A 22,222-nucleotide genomic window follows, 5' to 3' on the forward strand; every position below is an offset into this window, starting at 1 on the left:
AAAAAATACGGTACGGCACATGTTCGGGAAAGAGTTTCTCGTCTCATGTACCTTTCCACCCTCGCTTCGCTGGGGCATAAACGCCACACGAGACATCTACTTTCCCACACTTGTATCGTAATATACTATTTCAACGACGCTGATTCGACCGCTAACACTTTTTATTGACATCGAACCAACCCCAGACAGCACTTGAGGATTAAACTAATATTTTTATCAGTGATTTGTTTATTTTTAGCATTGTATTCATTAATTATGATATAAATACTATACCATTTTTTAATCAAATGAATTTAATAATAAAACAGCATGCATTGAAAGGGGAATAAAAGAGCAAATTAAAATAACTGTATTAATTTATTTTTGTTCTGATAAAAACGTCTCTTACATATTTCTATATATCATAAAACACTTAGAAGTATAATTTGTCGCATACAGTTTTATAAAGTAATCTGTTTCGTAAGAGTATAAAATATTTCAATTTCCTTACACGATAATTGCGAGTACATTATCAATGCACATGTACGTATACCTATATATTTGTTGTATAGTATTAAGAAAATATTGCGTGTACCAATAAAAATATGTACATATAATTCCAAAGTATTTCTTTATTATAAAAAAACACTGTTTTTTTTCTAAACTTTTGCATGAATCTTAGATACTTATGGCTTGTTTTATTTTACTAAAGAATATAGACGGATATAGCGTCTATATTCCTTCATTTTACTTTCTATTGCTCTCTGTTAATTGAGAATTTGTCGAACAAAATTCTTGTCACGTTGTACTTTTTCATAAAGGCATTTAGTTTCGATTGACAGTAACAATTATTATAGTTTAAAAATGCTGTAAAAAATCTTACATACTTTTGCTTGATAACATGTGAATATCACAAGCTCAACGAATGTTTAAAGCCCAAAGTAACACTGGACTCAGTCATGGTGTTTATGTAATTTTTCTTTCTTTTTTGTAGTTCCATGCTAACCGAAATACCTTTAACTAAATTATAGGCTTGTTTATAGGAAAGTAAAAATAACAAAATACGCGCGTAAATCACAAAAAATGTATGTAAAAATGAGAATTTAAAAAATTGTAACAAACGTCTAAAACATCACAAACATATGTATATAAACACGACGATAACACGTAATATCTATATGCCAAATTATATTCTTTGCATGATAAAATCTTAGCACAAGATTTAGGTGAATTTAATATTAAGGACTTAACAAATTATAAAAATCTTTAAGAAATTTGAGTTTTGAGTCAAGCAAACGCATTTGCTTTGTTCGCCTAATTAAAATCACACAGATCCTACGAACTATGCCACAACATAGATTATTTTGTTTTGAAACGAAATTATATTCGTTTATAGTATTCCGAAATCGTCATATTATAAAACCGAAAACTTCAAAAGGCACCTAGCTGCTTTATCTTTGTGTCCACGTTTAGAGATTACACACAAATATCATAGATTATTTTTTTCTTCATCACAGAATTGTCGATGTAAAGAGTTCACTTAAGCAGTACAACTGGGCTTCCTTTCACATTTTGAGTATATAAGTTCTGCATAGCCGAGATCGAGGAATATTTGTTTTTTCTTCATAAATTTTGATCTTAAAGCTATTCACTTGTACTTCGAACGTCTAATATATCCTTATACATTTAACTTGTCAACTAGTTTATTCTCGTGTTTGTTTGTACATATCGTTCAGTTCACAAAGATCATTTATTGTATTTCTCGCCAACCTAGTGAAACTGTCGGTATGAGTAGGCTCATCGTTCATAGCGGCTGCTGCTTCGCCATTAAGTGGACCCTTCAATCACGTAGAATATTATAAAATTATCCACTAAAAATTCGGACTTCCAAAATAGAGTAACCGATTGATACAGTCATCAGTAAAATAAACTGCTTACCTGGACAATTTCTGAAATGCTGAGGTTACTAAAATTATTGAAATCAACGGGATCCAATTGAGACAAACTTAAATTGAACTCTTGATTTGGCTGAGCTTTATTAAAAGAATTTTCTATATTGAGTGCACTACCAAGTGCTTCTGATAGAATATCTAAAACAGATGATTTTACATTTATTCATGCTGGAGCAAAATCTAATATTTCTTGAAAAAAAAAATGGAACATACTTGGATTGTTCAAAATGTACGGTTGCTCTTGTTCGATTGGAATATTCTGTCCTAACAAAGGCGAAGGGCATCCTTCTTGTGTAGGTATTGGTTGTAATTGATTGGTCATATTCAGCACTGGAGGTATATTGTACATAGGATTATTAATAATAGGAGATTGTGCTCGCCCAGGAGAAGGGATCGGCCTGAAAAAGATATTGTTGCAATCAAGATAATTTATGCATGTTATAAAATAATTATTATAATTGATCGTTACCGTAGTCCACCCATACTGTGTGCAGCTGTATTAGGTTCTACGTAGAACATCGGCGGTGACACTGATGGACCTCCAAACGGTGAAAGTCTGTCAGCTGGTTCGGTTTTCACAATGTTTAAGTTCCGATGGGGTATTTTATGGCGTAATTCTTGTTCTGGAAATAAACAATAATATATATTGCATTATAGTTATCGCGGAGTGTTCCTAAAACTTCTAAAGTATAATTTTATTTTACGTTGCATGCTTTAACATATTGTTAGTAAAGTATGAAACGAAAGATATTCGTGTTCAATAAAAGACTTATTTTTTAGCATTGATACAATAGTTTTAGTGACGTCATACATGCGATTGATGAAAAAGCTTTCAAATTATTTGCAACAATGATTATATGTAAGCAATAATGATAAGTGCTTGATAACGATGCCTAATGTCCAAACACTTTTCAGAAAATGCTCGAAAAATCACACACGATTGCATCGTACCTGAAGATCCAAATGTGCGAAATGTTGAATCTGAAATGTATAGATGATGGAGGAACGAACAAAATAATACAACTACGCAATAGTGTATGTACATATATTGTTCATATATAATTGTTTCTTACAGCTATTATAAATATAATTGTTCTTTGTATAATCGTCAGCGACATATTTTTATCATTCTTCAAAAACAAAAAAATATTCTTAAAAATATTGCACATCTGCACTTCGGTATATAGCAATGTTGTTTTCTTTCGATAAAAAATAGTCGATTTTAGAAAGCGCGAGAATCGAGAATATTATAAAAAGGCACTCGTTCTCATAGTAAGGCAAAATAGATGCGTTTGATTTGACTAGTTTAATAATACACGTTTGTTTTATATTTTTATAAAAATGCCTTATCAAAAAAGTACAAAACATAAACGTCGGACCAAATCAATTGTTGGCCAACAGGACAGATTAACAGTTGAATTAGGACCAGTACATTATTCTAGACAAGTTTACAACAAATTACGAAAATTCCAACATTCCATAAGTCACTATGTCCACAACAGTATTGTACTTCAAGGATACAATGACCAGTAGAATCAACGTCATAGATATAAATTATATAAATTTTCTACATGAATTTGCAAGCATTCAATAAAAAAATATCTAATTCATGTTCTAAAAATAAAATTCAGATCATTCAGATCAGCTTTTCTGGTCGATTAACGAAATTGAAATTGTGTAAAGAAGCTATTCTTTTTATTTAAACGATAATTTAAATATGTTCCGAGAAAAGCTTGTTAGTAACGTTTATATCATGCACTTACCTCATTGTCTAATACTGTCGAATGAATGTGAATAAAAATTAAAAGCAAATGACGTTGATTCGTGGGCAATGTTAACAATAATATTTCAAGATGAGTAAAATGAGATATAAGGCGCCACCGACACCGTTGAAAATCCCAATTAATGAGTCATACAAATGTTAAATAGAAAAGAAAAGCGAAGAAATGCTTTGAACATTATTAACGGATACTCACGATCCTCAGCTTCAGCTTGCAGTTGCCTTAACAAGAGTAAATTTGGATCTGTTCTTGGCTTTTTTCTCCCGTCTATAGATTGGAAGATATTCACCAATTTATAATCAAGTAAATAGATCTTTTTATAAACATATGATTGATAGTAAAAAATGCTTGGAAGCACATGGGAGAATGTTTTCTTTTAAATTGACTTTTTTTCTTCAAATATAATTACTGTATTAAAATATTTTTTTAGATTTTTAAATATTTTATAAAAAATCAATATCTAACTAATTGATAGAAATCATTTTAATTATATAGCTGCCTTTACTTTCTGATTTAAGATCAATGCAATGACTTCAAAAATCTAATTATATCAAATGTAAAGTTGTATAGAGCTTCCAAGCACATTTAATTTCACGTTATACATTGATTTTATTCCATTCAACAATGAATAAAAAATACAGGTAACGTAAAAATTCATAGTAAAGCACGTTTAATGGCCACCGTACTCTCTGTTGCCTGGTGACTTCTTGTGGCACCAAGTCACAGAGATGCTTTTAATTAAATAATGTAAAAAATTACTTTCGCGATTCAGTGGCAATCTTTGGTATGCGTGCGTGCGCGCGCGCGCGCGTGTGTGTGTGTGTATGAAGTACAAAATACATACACAATCTCGCAAAGGTTAAGAGAGTAAATATTTCAAGGAACAAATACCTATGTATTGCGTCATTATGGAGACGCAACATCTATGTTAACGAACTAGCTCAACAAAGATAAATCATAAAGTTGAATAAGCATCTGCAAGCATAATAGCTCTATCAAAACAGACATTTGTAAAATTCTGTAAAGTGCTCTTTTCTAATATCGGCGACAGTAAAGTGAAACTGTACTCTGCGCATCATCCATTTCGAAATTCATGATCATAGAGAATCCAATCTAGTTTTCTCTCTAAAAGCTGCTGTTTTACGAGTGCTTTTAAAATATTTAAGTACACAGAATCGCGATTTGCGATATAGCACAAAGAAGCTCTATTTACGCGGTATACCAGCGCGTCGAAGCTAAGCTTCAATTCCAAATTTAGCTAATCGACATTGAATTGAAAAACTGACAGGACACCTGTTGGACGATGAGCCGCAATTCAAACGGCTTGCTTGCCCTCGGCTAAAATCTTGCCACCTTCAACGGGACTATAATAAAACGACATCTCATCGAACTCGGAGGCAGTGGCGTGTGGTGCCATAGCTGTATACAACGCGTAGTGCTCGGCTTCGGTCAAGTCGGCGCCGTATGGTGGCGTCACGTTACCATCTATTAGCTCGAGGCTCTTAGTGCTCGTCGCAAAAGCGCCCGTGGGTGGCAATTTGTCGGCAGTCACCTGTGGATTGTTTTTCTCAAAGCCTGGCAGACTGTTTGTCGAGGATAGTGAGTTCGCGTTCTCTTTCTTCGATTTCTTGGAAAATAACTTGGAGAAGAGACCTGGTTTATTCTGCTTTGGTAAAGTAGAGCTTGGGACCGTAGGTAAATGTTTTTGAGGAGCTTGCTCCTTTTCAGTAAAAATTTGACTATTATGACGTGCAAGTACAGGCATCGATGGAGTTTTGCGAATTCTCTTTGGCGGTAAAGGTGGCAGATGTTCCTCGGAATCTTGCGTTACGTCTCTTTTGATTCGAGCCACGAGAGGTGGAGGGCGTGGCGGAGGAACATCCGGATTTATAGCGATTATGGGACTCTGTTGACATGTAGGAACAGGTAAGTTTTCGTCGGGCTTTCGTGCTCTAACCCAAATCGGATTCTTCATGGCCATCTGCAAGCTGGTATAAGTTTGATTGTCTTGCACGTCCAACTCCATATTATGGTCTTTATTTTGCTGCCGTTCTTGTAGAAGCTTGGTATGAGTATCTTCGTAGATTCTATCGAGTTCCACTACGTCCTTTATCAAGTCGTTGAATTCTTTGTCACTATTGTTTATCGATTCATTAATCAACTCGTTGTTGCTCTCTTCCAAAATGTCTCTTGATGTCTCTTGATTTTTTTCCACCCATTTGCCAACTTGATTGTAATTGAACTGCTCAGTTCTAGTTTCGATATCGGCTACGTTGCCATTGGCATTATCATCGCGAACGGAACCATTAGTCTCAGGAACGATAGTTTTGTCATCGTCGCAAATAGTCTCGACGTTATTATTATCTAACTCGCGTGCCGAACTAAAAATAGAGCTTTTCGGAGGTACCTGATAATTGCGATTTTCTAGATGAGTCTGCTGAATATTGTAGATATCGTTGAGAGCCCTAAGAGCCACGAGTTTATTGTAAGCGCGTCTCGCGTTTAACACATCGATATCGTTGAGATCGTCGTTGTTATTGAAGTCGTCCAAAATACGCGATCGCGACGGCAGATAAGATTCGCTCGCTAACACACGGTTCAAATCACAAATAGCTTTTTTACGGGCCAAAGCCTTGCGCAACGATAAGAGATGATGACCAGGCCTACCACACGTGGGTGTAAACGTGAACGGCAATGCCTCGCTGGTAGCACCATCTGAGGGACGTCGTAGTTGAATGTAAGCTTTGACTTCGTTGCTGGTGTCTGGAAATTTGTAGCTCGGCGTACGGAAGGATATTGCCACCTGAATATATTATTACCAATATAAATTTGTGCATCTCGATAAGGAAAAAGGAAATATCACAGCTTGTCTCGTGTCATTAGTACGCGACAGGTACTAATGACACAAACTTACCTGTTTGTGAACATGACTAGGCTGAAACTCTCCAAATGCTTCCCAAACAACTAGTCCGTTATTCTCTTCAAAAAATCTGACCTGGATATCTTCTTTGGAAACTTTTTCACAAAGTAATACCATATCTATGTTTCCAATAGCTGGGGCAGCGCAGTGACTTAGTTTGCATATCACAAGATCAGAATTAGCTTCTGCAAATAAATTTTGAAAAGTTAGTCTTAATGAAATCATATTGGATTGATTGTTATAAAAGTGCATTTTGTTATTGTTATTGTTATTGTAACTTCAAGAACTATGTCCGCATGGAACGCTGCAAAGGTACACTAGGTGCCTGTACGCATTAGTTCCACCTCCCGCGCCATTTTTTGAAAATGGTGTAGATTTTTTATTATTTGAATAAATTTGGATTAGCCTAACTCGTTTCTTATCAAGTAAGTCTATCATTCAAAAGAGAAATGTCCATTTTTATAAAAACTAGCTTACAAAACTGTAAAAATTTGTCTACCTACTTTTGTCATAAATAGGTTCCGAAACTACTGGAGCCAGCCGTGTTTTATATTGTCCTTTGCCTGGTCCTTCCAAAAATACTTGAAAAGCCAATCTAACAGCATTGAGATCAATGCTTGTTGGTTGACGTTTGTGATCAAAACCAGCTACAAGAATAAAAGCAATATTTATTATTTTCTATGGAAAAGGCCAGAAATATTATACATTATAAATGTGTGTTGAAGATTGCAGAATGATTAGTGATTGTCATTATATAATAATAACTGGTCTTACTTCCGAAAGGATCGACTTGTTCTGCTTCTCGGACGTTCAGTGCTTCCTCGATATCTTTCCTTTTGACACACTGTATGCCAAGTTTATCGAAAGACGCGGTCATATTATCCCCCGAAAGTTTGATTCTGCAAACACCCTTTTTACAGACCTCTTTGCCAACAAGATTGTGCGGATGAGGTCGGTAAGGAGGATCTTTTGTGACGCATGAAACTACGACAATTGCTGGGATTTTGCAGCCCACGATCTGTCAATGAATGTTTTACATTATAACGACGCTTTTGTCTTTTATAAAAAAAAGTTTGTTTTAAAAACGAGCTACGTTTTTTCTTAAAATTAAGCGCGTACGTATTATCTCAACTCAAGTTTCGATTCAATACATAAAATAGAAAAATTCAGGGTGTCTTGATAGGTAAAAAAAGTAAATGCACATGTGTATAATTAAAAAATTGATAGTAAAATGCATACTCGCCGACTGACAACGCTCGGAAGCACGTGAACGGGATCAGCACATACGCGTTAAACTAGCAAGCTTTCGGTTTCGGTCGCTAGTTACAAATAATCAGTTTCAGGTTGTGTGTCAATAAAAACGCGTGCTCGGTACTTTAAAAAAGCAAACAAACGCTGTACTAGTCAAAATATTCACTGATCTACGTGAAAGCTACAAACGAATAGTGAAACACTCACACGAATAGTAGGAAAAGTCTTGTTCTCCGGCGTGCTATTGACGCCGGGAATGCTGCCGGCGGATCTGCCTTCGCACTCGTATCGGAACCTCAGCGCCTTGCTCGCCGGTTGCTCAACAATCTCGACGTAGGCACGCCTTGGCTGCTGCTGTTGGATCACCACTTGTGGTGGCTGTGCCCTGGCTGGTTCACGGGTCATCTCGACGTCCGCAGCCTGAACCGTCTGAGCGAAGGCTGGATCTGTTTGACCGATCACGTCCACTGCGAATCAGCGAGTGCCGTTAATAATGTTTGCGCGTCTAAATACGCGTGTATACACACGTCCGTGGGGAAACACGCGTGCGCCTTTTTTTTCCCGGGCTATCGCGAGACTGGAGAGGCGCTGACTGCTCGCGCGTGCTGTAACGTAGTGGGAGAGAGCGCTTTCACGGTTTTTTTTTATTCTCGCTATGACGTGCCTAGTGTTCTCTGCGTAATTTCATGCGACGAACGCATCGCAGTGCGGCCCGGACGACGTTACGTCTATTGTGCGCCGTGTTGTGCTGCTCGCGCTAATTTGTGATTTACGCCGAAAAAGAAATAAAAAAAAAAAAAAAATTATTCGACGATCTGGGAACTTTTTATGTCTTTAATCGAAGATTTGCTTTCCCATTCCTCTTTTTTCGAACGCGCGGCGTATTCGATCGCAGGTATGTTGTTGGCTTGATTTTTTTTTTATACATCGTATTCTTCGTTTACCTTCAAAAAAGAAACGTTTCTCTGATTACTCAATTGAAAAATGTCATTACTAAAATTGTTCGTACTGTGGAGTTTTTTTATCAATTTTTCATCCGCAGAAGTGAACCCCCAATTCGAATTATACTTTATATAAAACAATTGCAGTATCACAGTTGACGGCAACAGATTGCGCGCTGTAGAAGATAATTTTGCCGCAAATGAACCGTTTTATAGATACGAAGGGACGAGTAAAAATAAACGGTGATTAATCCACGAAATTTCAAGTTTGCTCGATTTGAAAAATGCCACAAGATATTTCATACGCGTCACACTTGCGACGAAATACGGATAAATTATTCTTGTGCGTAGAAACAATATGATGCTGATGAAAATTTGTGTACTTACAGATTTCGCTTAAGTTCACTGCGCTCGATCCACTATCCATGATGGAGAAGTCTGACATGTGTTTTTGAAATCAATCAGAAGGTGTACGCTGACGCTTACATTACTCGCTGTAAATCAATAGTAGAAAAATTAATTTTCAATAACTGATTCTTTGATCGGAGAATGTTGTTATCTTTGTTTTATTTTGCTATCGGCCATCTCACTTTGCATACGCGACTAGTTGTGCATTTCTCTCTGCGGTCATAGCTTACGCACACAAAATTGCAATCACGGTATTAGACCTTTTTGATAAATACAATAGGATTGGCGTCGCTGTGACTTGATTTTTTTGAAAAATGGGTGCATGCAAATAAACATACATCTGACTTTCGGGACTCGAGTGACTCGCAATTTTTCATTTTCCATGATAACGTCATCGAATATTTTGATTTTGACACGATTAACTTATTCTGCAACAATAAATTCGTATAAATAATTTTTATCGTTTTTTGTCTAAACTAAGTTTACTCGTGCGTACCGTAAATTATGTTAAAGTAAAGATCGATATCGATTTTGATCAGACCTATTTATTGGAAGCTGTTAAGAATTATAAATAAATTATAAATATATTTAATAATAATGTCACAGTAATAAATATATTTATAATAAATCAATTGTAAATAAACTTAAGTTATTAGCAATTATATATAAATTAAAAATATAAAAATTATAAACAAATGGCGGACAACAAACGTTTACTATCAACAAAATAGATAGTATCCGCTATTTTCATCATCAATAACAAGAAATGTTATGAAAATCGAATTCGTACTTTCGCACATTTTTACGGAACTTCCCAAAAGAATTCGTCGAAACCTATATTTACAAGCACAGATATTTTTAGATACACGTAAATCTATAAGTAAAATATTCACGTTAATGTTATGTAGATCGACTACCTTTTTTTATATATCGACAGACATTTCTTTTTAATTTTGAAAAATAAATTTACCAGCCAGAACGTTATTAGGTTTTGAATGCAAGATCATTATCACGTTCATGTATTTGTGATTATAATAATAACAATGAGTTGTAGATTTATTGATCTTAAAATGTACAAATACAAAAATTTGTCATTATATAACATAAGATTGCTTAGTTGCTTAAAAATAGCGATTTGGAAGTACAGTCATCTTAAAGGAATTAGCTCTAATGTGCCATATAATAAAAGTCAAAAAATTATTAATCACTTAATAATTGGAATATGTAGTTTTCTATTTTTATGCAAAGCTTTTAGAATAGCCAAGCATTACTCAGTAATTTAATAATTTAGCGGATACGCTTTTTCGATTAATTTTCATATACATATACACTTTTGAACTTGATATCATAATATGATCATAACATTCAGAGTTTTTAAAGTAAACCATTTGAGTCATAACGTATCGTCTTCGCGACTTTTGCTTACCACTTTAGCACTTTCTATGAAGCATATCTTTACAGATAAATTATCTGAATGTTTGTATGATGAACTGAATATTTCATCAAGAAACACTTATTAGATCTAATAAAACTAACTGATTTTAAGTATAAAATTTTGTTTATCCAAAATACTGGAATAAATAAAAGCTACTCTTTATCTTAAAAGTTAGCACTCTAACAATAAATCGATGAGACAATTAACTAGTTATAACAAGTATACCGCGTGGCTAAGGTATGTAGTGAAAGTAATTTCTGAATATTAATGATCTTGGCACAAGTAGCAGAGTATAGCAATCTACCTCCAACAAAGCCAAACGGACATTACGTCGCTTTATAACAAAAAGATCAGCTGATCTACAATAAACTGGCCAGTTGAAAACAGCCAAAAAAATCTGTCAAGACCCGAACTTCTGGAAGCGTCCATCGCGGAATTGCACAAGCACACCTAATAAAAATGTTATGGGATGATGCTCTGTCTCCCGTTTGCTGTATCACATACACAAAAGTCGAGAAAGAAAGATTTCCGAAAGCTCTGCCACGTTTATCCACGGGACGCGAGAGCGCGAGTGAAACATTTTACAAGCTAGATACATAGACGCGAAAATGAGAGGAGAGAGAGACTGTGAAGAGGGGAGGGGAAAACGAAAGTAAGGTTCTAATAATGCGGCTCGCGGACTAATAAAAAAACAGGAACGTATATAGCGTCGTGCGCCTACAAGTCACTATAACCAGCTGTTGTCAGATGTGATAAATGCACAAGTAGCGTAGAACAAACGAGACGTCGTATACCCAAGGGACTCAAGCTGTGATCATCATTATTTTCGGGGCTCGCGTGAAAGCAGCGGTGGCTATTATTAAGGACAAAGGTGTTTGCGTGCAGAGCGCCTCTCTCCATTTTGGTGTGCGAAAGCGCAAGCGCGCGGGCTAACCTTAAAGAAACGCCAGCTTCGACTTCGAAAGTTGCGCAGACACGAAAGAGCCGAGGAACACGACCGAGCCGTAGAAAAGAGTGCGAGGACCCATGTGCATGTTATATAGAGAACGTAGAGTGCGTCGACACTCGCCTGCTGACGACGATGCCTGCGCCGTCTTGGCTAACACCGCTCATGGCGGCGACCAGACCTCACTTCCCGGACAGGATTGTCTTCGCAGTCTCGACAAACTGCGTCCGCTTTGTTTTTCCGCACTCACACTTGTACAAACTTCGATCGGCAGAGTTGAGCCTGATAGTGGACGCACGTACAAGCACAAGGGACAAAACTAAGCGCGAACGATACTACAATTTGTCTGTCTCTCTCGTCGTGTTTCGGTGTGTGGCGGCACCAGCCAGCAGCGACGACACACACTTCGTTCTCCGTTCCCCTGCTTTCACGGCACACTGACTGACTATGAGCCACCGTCGCGGCCGCCGCGGTTACGTACGCGTGCGCTCGTGTGTGTGTCGTGCGAGTTGAGCGCGCGCCTCCGCCACTTGAGGCAGAGCGTGGCCGAGATACGTATGTGTTTGTGCAAACGTTGCCGCCGCGCGAAGTCCGTGGCTACCCGCTGCGCCAACTTGAGGCGCGTGCGGGCCCTCGGGCGCCTGCGCTAAACCCACGGATTTTTCGACTGCCTCCTATAATATTAATGTACGTATGTCGATTGATTTCTCTCTTTCCGAGTCTCTGACGCGCGACTTTATATCTGCTCCGAGAAGGGAATTGTAATTATATAGGTATCGATGGGTTATTTAGAGCTGTCGTTTCACTTGACATTTATCGGCGAACGCGATGTTCGCAAGCTTAATGCTCGCGCGATTCACTACTTTCTTTTCATCTCGTGTCTCCTTCGGTTGTGTAGGAATTTACAGCTAGCTACGTGTATTACGTTGTGATTTGACGATAAAGAAAAGTGCGGTCAACGCTCAATTGTGTCCGTCATCATTGACTGACCATCCAAACTGAGAAGTATATTCATCGAGTTTTGTAGTAAGCGTCCGTGCCAACGTGTTTTGTCTACAAGAATTAAATCGTGCTGCTTGTTCCGGAAATCGAAAAAAACTTTTTTTTAATTAATTTTTATCACTGATATGACAGGATCATCATTCAGGTAGAATTAGCTTGAAGATTTGTTCTGCAGATTGAGGTCTGCGTAATAATCAGGTCAAACATTCGTTCCGCAAAGCGGAAGAGAATTCGAAGATTAATTTCCGTCAGCGATAACAATTGAAGTTCAAATAGAACGGATCGACGAAGATCTGTATATTCTTTTTGATTGCACTGAGGTACGTAGGGGTGCAGTTGAAGCATAGTGCACATCTTAAGGACGGATAAAAGAATTGACCGACACACCGGGACAATTGTTGACATTCGGGATTGATGATCGGCGACGATCGTCACACGACGCTCGCTGTACCAAAATCAGACGCGCGAGCGTGACGAGGGGAAAAGCGAGCGGCGTACTGCAGTGGTGACCAAGCGGAAAGAGAAGAGAGCGCGAGTCGCTAAATTTATTTCGGGTGAGAATGGTCGTAGGAGCGTACGATGGGACCGTTTGGCGAGTGAGTGCCTGGGTACGTACCTATATACACGCGTACTATCTATACTCCAGAAGAGTTAACAACTGAAGCGCTCGCTTCGTCGCCAGCATTTCGTTTCTTTTTTTTTTTTTATTGTTTTATTTATCCTTCATCTTCGCGCGCGGCTCCTCTAAGTGAGCGAAGAACAGGTCGCGTTGTGGTTGTATATCTCCGAGAAAACGAACAAAAAGAAGGAAGAGAGAGACAGAGAAGCTCGCGTATACTTCGCGCATCGCGTCTCCATATATATAGCACGTGCGAGCTATGAATTTCTCTTTGTCCACGCGCCCGCAGTTTTTTTTGTCGGGAAACGTACCCGTGCGTGAGACAGCCGACCTTCTAATATTCGAGCTAAAAAAAATATATATATATATATATATAGGATCACGAGAGTTGTTTTTATCCGTCGCGTCGAAGTGCGAGCTAGTCGAGCGAAGTATAATGTAACGGGGTCTCCGTGAGCGCGCACGAGACTTCATTGTGGGCGATGCTAGCAATCACGTGACCTATTTTTATCAGGGCCGTATGCGCAATATCATCGAACCCCTCTAATTCGCAGAATGTGTTTTAGTCTAATCGCTCGCTCGTAATGTCTAGAATCGTGTCATTTTCCATATGACGCGTCGAACTTGTTTCGTCGCTTTACTGCTCGCGTGATAAACACCTAAGACGCAAACTTCAATGGACGGCAATGGAAGCCACCTAGTGGAAGTAAGTGGCAATGCTGTCACAACAATCCGGTTTATTTGGAGAACGAAGAGGCTCGTACCGTTTGTTTTCGAATCAGGAGGCGCTGCTCTATCGCTGCTTTTACCACATAATTCTCGTGAACTTCATCACTTCCGAAAAAACATCGTGCTTATTCCATTCGGCGCAGCGCAGGCTTGGCCTCCCTCGGGAGTCCTTAAACAAATTATAGAAGTAATTTTGTTTTTTCCATGCGCATTTCTTTCGAATCAACTTTTTCTCCAAATGCACCGTATTTCACTGCGATTTACTACTTTATAATGTAATCGTCCATGGTAGATAAAATGTCTTTTAATAACATTTAATTAATTGGTTAATAATTCATGAAAGTGTATACAAGTCGCACGTATTTTCCTATTCAAGGGATAACACCGTATATTGAATTAATTAATCTGATTGGATACGATTTCGGTGTTATGAGAAGCACGTTAACAGAAAATTTATGACTAAATAACTCTGAATACGGTTGTTATTGTTGTATGTTGTTACTTCAAGAATTACTTTCGCTTCGAAAACACTGCAGAGAATTTTCACATATACCCTGGAGACCTGCAATTTAAAGTGAAATTTGAACCACCAAAAGTCCCAGTAATAGTAGTAGATGAAAAATTTGATAAAAGTGAATCGATCTTTTATCATTAGACCCAATGAATAGTTTGTAAGATTTTCGTAAGTTTTTATTATTCGTTGTTTCTCCGTAAAAACACAGTGTAATAGAGAAAGTACAAACTTTTTTATAATCTAAACCTTCCATGATTTTTCAATTACCTAAGGCAACGTTACTCAAGAACTTGAATAAATCAAAGCAAAACAATAACTTTTCCAATGCACATTATTTTTAAAGCAAAATCGATACATTATTGCAATCTGTAATTGTTGCGCAAGAGTCGCCGAATTTTCATTTTGATCGGAAGTATAAAGTATGATTCATGCATTTAAAACTCATTCAAATATATCGACACGCCGTGTTTTGGCCTTTTATATTCGTTGAAGGAAAGTGAACAAGAAACACGTTTATATTATTGCAAGAGAAAAACTTCCATTATTGTAAATTTTTCACTTGTTTGACTTATCTTAGTTGATGCTACAATCAACAAATCTTCAAATCAGTATTCCATTCGATAGCAACCGAAAAAAAACTGAAAAAAATGCCTAAGCAAACAGAATTAACGTTTGTGAACTTTAAAAGAGAAAAGCCTATTTACACAGCTGGTTTTATCATACAAATGGATTTTTACCTCGGAACACTACACTATAAATATTTGCAACTTATTTTACGTTATTTTTGTCCTGAAGTTGAATTGATTTAAATGAATAAAGTTGATGCGAGAAAAGCAAAAAATGACAAGTAACAATGTTCTATTACACTAAATGTTATTATCCGTTTATTGTAATTCTTTGATTTAATTCCTTCCTAAAGTATTCACAATCATTGTTCTCGTCCTTGTTGTTCCGATGGCTCTTCGTTTTCCTTGTCAGTTAACGTAGACAAAGCGACGAAAGAAGAAACGAAAGTAAGTAAAAAATAAAAGAAACTCGCTCTCGAAGAATAACAAAGGGCAATCGACGCAGGCACCTAACCAACGAAGGCAATAAAGGGTCGATCGCGCCGCACACAAGCCCGTGCGCTCTCGCAAGCATGCCGAAAAAGTGCGTGACTCCGTCGCCGCTGGCGTACCACTCTCAAATCGCACGCTCGAGCCCCTTCGTCGCGTCGGATGCAGCGAATTTGGTGCAGCGAGCACGACGCAGACTACAGTACTCGCAGCTGCCGATAAGGTGCGCCAATGCCAAGAGATCGACGCAAACTCCTTGCAGACTCGCCAGCTCTCTGAAGAAGTTCCCCGTTAAGAGTCCTAAGGACTCTGCGCTCGGCACCGATAAGAGGCGCAGCCTGTCTATGACCGATCTCAGCCCTTGCGCGCTCGTCGCTGTCGGCGAGTTTGAGTCCGCTGATTTACGGTGAGATTCCCCCCTCGTTCGGCGCACTTAATAAGCACTCGGCTACTTTTAGAAAGTGCACTTGCGCGCTCGGAATAGCCGTCCGACGCGGACCGATCGAAAATAAGCGCGGCGGCGTTGGCGCGGCGATCTCGCGCGGGATGGACAATCAATGGTTTTGGCCTACCCGCAGAAGCTTGGACAGCGGCTCGACGTCGGCGCACCTGGACGACGGAAGCGCGCGTCGCGCGGACGACGGCTCGAGCACGGAGGGCTGCTGCTCGGCATTGGCGACCTGGGTGTCGCTCAACAGCCGCGAGGCGCGCGAGTCGAGAGCGACGAGCCTGGTCTGCCGCGCGCTGGCCGTCAACGCCTGGCGACGCAAGCGCGAGGAGGTGCTCGAGTTGCGCCACGACATCCAGGGCCTCGGCCAACAAGTTGACCAGCTGCAATTGCAGATCGTCGTGCTGAGGCGACTGCTGGACAAGGAGAACGAGCGAGTCGCGGCGTTGGCCGGCGATCTGCACAAGGCCAAGGCACACGCCGACGAGCTGACCAAGGAACGGGATCAGCTCAGGATTGTAAATGACCGTCTCGCTAGAATGCCTTTACAGTTTACGCCCGCGGCTTTCATTTTCTTTTTTTCTTTTTTTCTTTTTTTCTTTTTTTCTTTTTTTCTTTTTTTCTTTTTTTCCGTTCTTCCGTTCTTGCGCTGGCACCGACTATGTGAGAACGGTCGTAAACCCAGTTGGACTGTGACTGGCAGCGCGATGACTTTCTTACGTTTCCATCGCATTCGCTCGTGAAGCCTAACGTCAATAATCGTCCGTTGGCATTGTCTTGCAAGCAGAAGCAGGCCACTCCAAAGCCCTCCGCGGACAATGCGATTTCACTAGAATGCCCTGAAAAGAAGGCTGTCGCGGCGCAAATCGACAGTCGTCGCATAAATAGCCGACGGAAACAAAGACGTTCGCGCGCGAGACTTCGAAACGCGGCAATAATCGGACGGAATTAGAAGCGAACGCATCGCGGGCAAATTTAGCCAGCGCGCACAAATCCGCAACCCTTACGAGAAAACGTAACGTCACTTCGGTCGCAGTTGCTGCAGGCGCGCTCGAATGCAGTCGCGCGTCCCTCTCTCTTTCTCTCTCTCTCTCTCTCTCTCTCTCTCTCTCGTTACGTTGCGACGGAATTAGAAGCACCGACAAAACGACCGCGAGGTGTGACATCACATCGCTCGCAGCGACAGCCCTTCCATAAATACGTACTCGCGCCAAATAGGAAAAAGAAACGGCGGAGTCGGCGGCGCAGAGGCAGCGCGACATCAGCGACGAGCAGTCGGTGAGCGTGGAGAATCTGCGGAACGAGCTGCGAACTGCGCGGGACCAGATCGACGCGCTCGACAAGCAGATTGCGCGCGATCGGGAGAAGCTCGTCAAGCTGAGGGAGGACAAAAAACTTCTACTCGAGAAAGTAATTTATGCACCTCTCGCCTTTCGCGCCTGCGAGGACCAGTGGGTTCGCCACCTCGTTTCGCGCTACGCGAGAGTATTCGAAAAGCCCAGGGACAAGATCGACGCTTTTGGTGCGCAAAACGTTGCGTAACGTTGCGTTCGCCCGCGACGCTCATGTGCTTGTCAACGTCGCGCGCGATAAGTTTCCCTCGAGCGCGTGAATCACCGTATCGGAATGAAAGACACTCGCAAGCACACAGATGTACGCTTCTGGGTTGGAATTGCAAGACTACGTGTTTTTGGCAAGCAGAAAAGTCCGAGCGCTTTTCGCGTTTCGTTGGAATGTCGCTCTTTCGCCCGGCGTTCACCCTGTTATCTAATGTCATGAAAGCTGCCGCGCCACTTTTCGCTCATTTGTCGTCCATCGGAACTGGCCGCTGCGCTCGTCTTGCAACTTAACGCGAAGATTTGGCGCGCGTAATTATAAAGTTTTGGCAGCCGAAGCTGAGCTTGTTAATAGAGCGAGGGTGTAGGAAAGAACGCTGCCGAGAGCCTTGATTTACCCACGGCGCACGGGCGCACGGGCGCACGGGCTTTTCCGAAAAGTCATTGCGCAATGGAAATCGGCGCTCTTTTGCCAGTCGAATAGTTTCATCGATGACATTCGGAGTCCAAGGTAAATCGATAGACGAGCCAATGCACTGCTTATTGGAATGTGATCCTGACCGTGACCAAGAAATTCTCGGCGGGGAAAGCTATTTGGTCAGCCACCGAATTTCATTCGGCTGGAATTCATCAAATTCATCCGCTGTCGTGTCCCACGATCGAAAGTAGTGAGTCGTTTGGCTGTTTGAATATCGACGAAGGCAGGAGCACGCGACCTCCGACAAAAAGGTGAACGGGGCGTGGCAAAAGAGGCAAGCGAGTTGTGAGAGATGCAGATGCGGTCGTAAATCAGCCGCTTATCGGATAAACAGGATCAGGCAGCTGCAGTATAAAGGAGTGGGGGTCTGTTCCACACAGACACACAGAGAGAAAGGCTAGCTGGGACGCCGCAATGCGGGGGCTAAGGTGCGAGAGAGAGAAGAATTGATCCGGGGGGAGGGATGAGTCAGCAAACGAGGTCGCGTCGGCTTGTGCAGAGGTGCCGTGTAGCCCGCTCGCGCGAATTTCCGCGAAAATTGGTGATTCAATCCAAATCCTATCCATCCTCTTCCTCCCTCGCCTGCAAAAAGTTTTTTGCCCGGGGGAGGCGGCAGAACCAATGTCCTGTCCAGGACGAAAGGGTGCGCGGATAATTTATCGCGGATTCTTTTCTTTTTTAATTTTTGTTTTTTATTTATTTTTTTTTTTGCTGGCTTTACACAGCTTCTAAACAGATAGCTTTCGTCACATCGTCAAGGACGACGAAGTCAAGACAAGATTAACTAATTTACTTGTAGCTAGAAGTATCGTGAATTTTAAAAATTTTGCGACGAATTCAACAGTTTTAAAGTGGGCATGAGTAGTTGACCTCAAAACGCGAAATATTTTCGCCTCTAGTAATCACAGTCTGTTGCTTGCTTTGAATAATTCTGCTTTATATACTATTGTCCCAGTTAGCTTTCCATGAATTTTATTTGTTTAAAGGTGAAAATAAAGAACAATGATAGTATGCGATTATGTCAAAACAAACGATAAATTAAAAAAAATATAATAAGCGAAGATCCAAATGTAAAATCAGAAGTAGCTTCAAAGGTGACATCTCAAAATTATTGCGTGACAATTAAAAAGCTGCCTCTCGTGTTCTCCAGAAAAACCCTAATTCGGCCACTAAATCAATGAGCGCGCGTAATTCATGGCACTTGGAAAAATGCAATGGCAGCATTCCAAAGAGCCAAGCTGCGCCGCGTTCTAGATGTCGAAAAACAAGAGCAGCCAAGCTGCCCCGCAAAAGCTTGAGCGCGCGAGCTTCAAAGAGGGAGGAGCGAGACGCGTTACGAGTCAATGCTCTCTCGCTCTTTCGTAAATTCTGCGCCAGCGGTGACTCACCGCACGCACTCCGCGCGTTGACTCAATGTCACATAATAGGATGCCGCGCGCACGTGGGGAGGATTAGAGCGTCGCGTGCATAGGAAAAAGTCGCGCGATTTATCTGCTGGCAGTTGGTGCGAGCACCGCGTCAACGTGTTCCCCGAAGAAATTTCGTAACCGAGATCTTTCGCGCTCTCATCTGGCAATAAAGCCGCGTGCTTTGCATCTCGGCGTGCCCTCGATTTAATCGCGTATTGAACGTCGACCGAGGAAACATTTTTATTACTTTTCTTAGCGGCTCAAGTTGCTCGCGAAGAAAGATAAGTCATTTTGAAGTTACGCCTGATTTGTTATTTTCGACATTTTCATTGTTACGATCGTTGAGTATAGTTGAAATATTTAGCTCCCCCGTAATTCATACTACAATAAATACTTAATAACGTCCGCCTGTCGTCGTTTTATGCGATGACAGTGGAATTTTTTTTTATTTTCGCCTTCAATCAAGGAAAGCTATTGGACTCGGTTGAACGAGAATTAAAAATGGGAATTAGAGGTCGACATCACGAAACTCATTCGCGCCATCGAGTTGTATTCATCGAGGGCATCGCCACGAGTTTCCTATAACCGAGGACGACTCGTGTATCGTCAGACTTTCAGCGCGTTTCAGCCATTTAGAATTCAGTATCAAGCCTCTGCGTTTACACGTGGTGTAGCCCACTCTCTGCGCGTGCACTGTACAATGATCCTATTTTTGCCCTCGTGTTCTACTCTTTTGCTCGTGGTGCGCATTTCATCGAGCCGCGCTGCGGCACGCGAACGTGGGTAGTAACAGGTGAAGCCTCCCAGTTCGATTGAACTGGCTCTTTTGCCGGGCGTCTCTTTTATTCGGCTGGAATCCTAAAATATAAATAATCCGGCGCACGTCAAATAAATTTTCAGCATTTAGAGCAACAAATAACTTATGCGTGCACTTTCGTTGAAATACTTGGAAATTCCAAACTTCCGATCCTCGCGAAATTCTCTGTGCACTTGCCAAATTTTCGAATGCTCTCACCTTTTGATCGCAACGTTTTTTTAAGCTTCGTTGACGGGTCTGGTTTTATTTGTTTTTTGAATTTCATTCTATCGTCTAAAAAGTTGATTCTCGCAAAGGACTAGCCAACGAGTTCGAGCGTGCTCACTTTAATCAGTCATAACACGGTCAGCGAGAGAGAGCCACGTAAAATGTTACGACCGACGCGAAATATGTACACTCGTAAATAATCGTCCGATACCGAGACTCGAAAGGGCTTTCCAAGTTGATTAACCCGAGCTTGTCGGCTCACGCTCGCACGTTTTATAAATAAGCCGCGTGTACGTATTAGGTCGAGGCATGCGAGGCGATCGCTACGGAAAGGGCCGAGCGCGCGGACACGGCGGAATTGTCGCTGGAGGACATGCAGGTGCAGTTAGCCACGCAAATTGCACTGACGAACTCGCTGCAAGAGGAGCTGCAGCGCTTTGCCAAGTAATTTTTCTTTTCTTGGCACGCCAAGCTACGCGATTCGCGTTTTCCCTCTCTGCAATGGCATCCTTGCTAGACGTTTTAAGCAGATAAAATAAAAAGGCTATTACTCGAGCTGAAAGCTCCGTTCAAATCGTAGGATATTGAATGTAAAGGAAGCTGAAAAGTCGGAGCTCGAGGGCATGCTGCGAAAGCTGGAAGAGGAGAATATTGAAATAGAAGAAAGGTTACGGATGAGCGAGAACGCCGGCAGATTGTTGACTCTGAGAGCGGCCGATCTCGAGACGCAGCTTTTCGAGCAGGCGGCTAAACTGAAGCGCATAGAGGATACTTATAATGCTCAAATGTAACACTAGCGATTTAAATCGAGTTGCAACGAAAGCGTCTTCGCGGCGTCTTTGTAAACAGAAGCTTTTTTTATTCGCTTCAAGGTCGGAGCTTAATCATCTTCGAGAGCAGGTATTCCATCGGACTCGCCAAACGGGTTGGAGCAGTAAAGTTTTACAACTTGCAGGGAGCTTTGTGCGCGCTCCTCGAGTGATTTTTAGAACATTATCCTTTTTCTCCACGGCCATACCAGTTATTTTATAAGAATGTGAGTTCGAAAATAACGTAAACGTAAAACTTACCATTTGCAACATCATGACAATCAGATATTTAGTCGAGCGCTCTCTTATGATTGGTTCAATAATAAAATACTTTCAATTTTGTTTTCAGTTTATTGAAAAGACAGGGTGAACAATTTTTAGATTCTTTATTTAATGGCCAGTTGAACCGAAAATGAAAACATAAGAAAAGTACTAGGATACGGATAATCTGCATGAAGGAAGATTACAATGGAAATCTACAAGTGGAAAGATTTAGAATTAATTAGGTCATATTTATTTCGATATATTTTTTTTCATTTGTGTAACGAGTCATTTGATGACTAATCGCATTAGATATACATGAAACAATGACGCAGTATGGCATAGTGTATAACCAAATGATCCAATGAGTAAATACACATCATTTTTGGTCAAATAAAATAACTCATGTTTTGATTTTGCCAAAGTTGATTTAATGTATCACCTCTAGTTTTAATTCATTATTATGCATTTCACGTGGGAAATTTACAATTTTTAGTATCTTACGAACAGCGTAAATGCAGTATACACAACATTCTCCTACTTAATATGCAACCTATAAATTATTATTAATTGTATTCAACCACGTATCTAATGTTCTTAGACAACTAAGCATTTTTTATTATTATCACTTGCCATGATCTTAAAGCGACAGGAGTACAATATATATATATATATATATATATATATATATATATATATATATAT

At 40.4% G+C, this 22,222-nt stretch overlaps 2 protein-coding genes across 6 annotated transcripts; one reads left to right on the top strand and one right to left on the bottom strand.

Moving 5' to 3' along the window:
• Positions 1-361: 361 nt before the first annotated feature.
• On the bottom strand, positions 362-12,178 carry LOC131663447 (embryonic polarity protein dorsal-like). 5 transcript variants are annotated; one of them, XM_058933868.1, is made up of 12 exons: positions 11,602-12,178; positions 9,212-9,318; positions 8,091-8,350; positions 7,407-7,650; positions 7,136-7,279; positions 6,627-6,817; positions 6,380-6,515; positions 3,908-3,979; positions 2,401-2,554; positions 2,145-2,329; positions 1,918-2,069; positions 362-1,817 (listed from the first exon to the last, which is right to left on the bottom strand). In XM_058933868.1, the coding sequence occupies exons 2-12, from the start codon at positions 9,267-9,269 to the stop codon at positions 1,683-1,685; spliced, it is 1,731 nt and encodes a 576-aa protein (XP_058789851.1). In that variant the 5' UTR covers positions 9,270-9,318; positions 11,602-12,178; the 3' UTR covers positions 362-1,682. The 5 variants fall into 5 exon arrangements, with proteins under 5 accessions (XP_058789851.1, XP_058789850.1, XP_058789848.1 ...); XM_058933867.1 differs by lacking the exons at positions 362-1,817; positions 1,918-2,069; positions 2,145-2,329; positions 2,401-2,554 and having other exon boundaries at positions 3,837-6,515; positions 11,737-12,178; XM_058933865.1 differs by lacking the exons at positions 362-1,817; positions 1,918-2,069; positions 2,145-2,329; positions 2,401-2,554 and having other exon boundaries at positions 3,837-6,515.
• A 3,437-nt stretch (positions 12,179-15,615) lies between these two features.
• On the top strand, positions 15,616-22,169 carry LOC131663569 (uncharacterized). The gene is made up of 7 exons (XM_058934040.1): positions 15,616-15,938; positions 16,111-16,498; positions 17,199-17,390; positions 20,749-20,891; positions 21,028-21,234; positions 21,320-21,483; positions 21,606-22,169. Exons 1-6 carry the CDS (start codon positions 15,616-15,618, stop codon positions 21,477-21,479), a joined length of 1,413 nt encoding a protein of 470 aa, XP_058790023.1. The 3' UTR covers positions 21,480-21,483; positions 21,606-22,169.
• Positions 22,170-22,222: the final 53 nt, after the last annotated feature.

The sequence above is a fragment of the Phymastichus coffea genome, unplaced genomic scaffold, assembly GCF_024137745.1.
Source record: "Phymastichus coffea isolate CEN01 unplaced genomic scaffold, Cenicafe_Pcof_1.1 PCOF00036, whole genome shotgun sequence".
NCBI lineage: Eukaryota > Metazoa > Arthropoda > Insecta > Hymenoptera > Eulophidae > Phymastichus > Phymastichus coffea.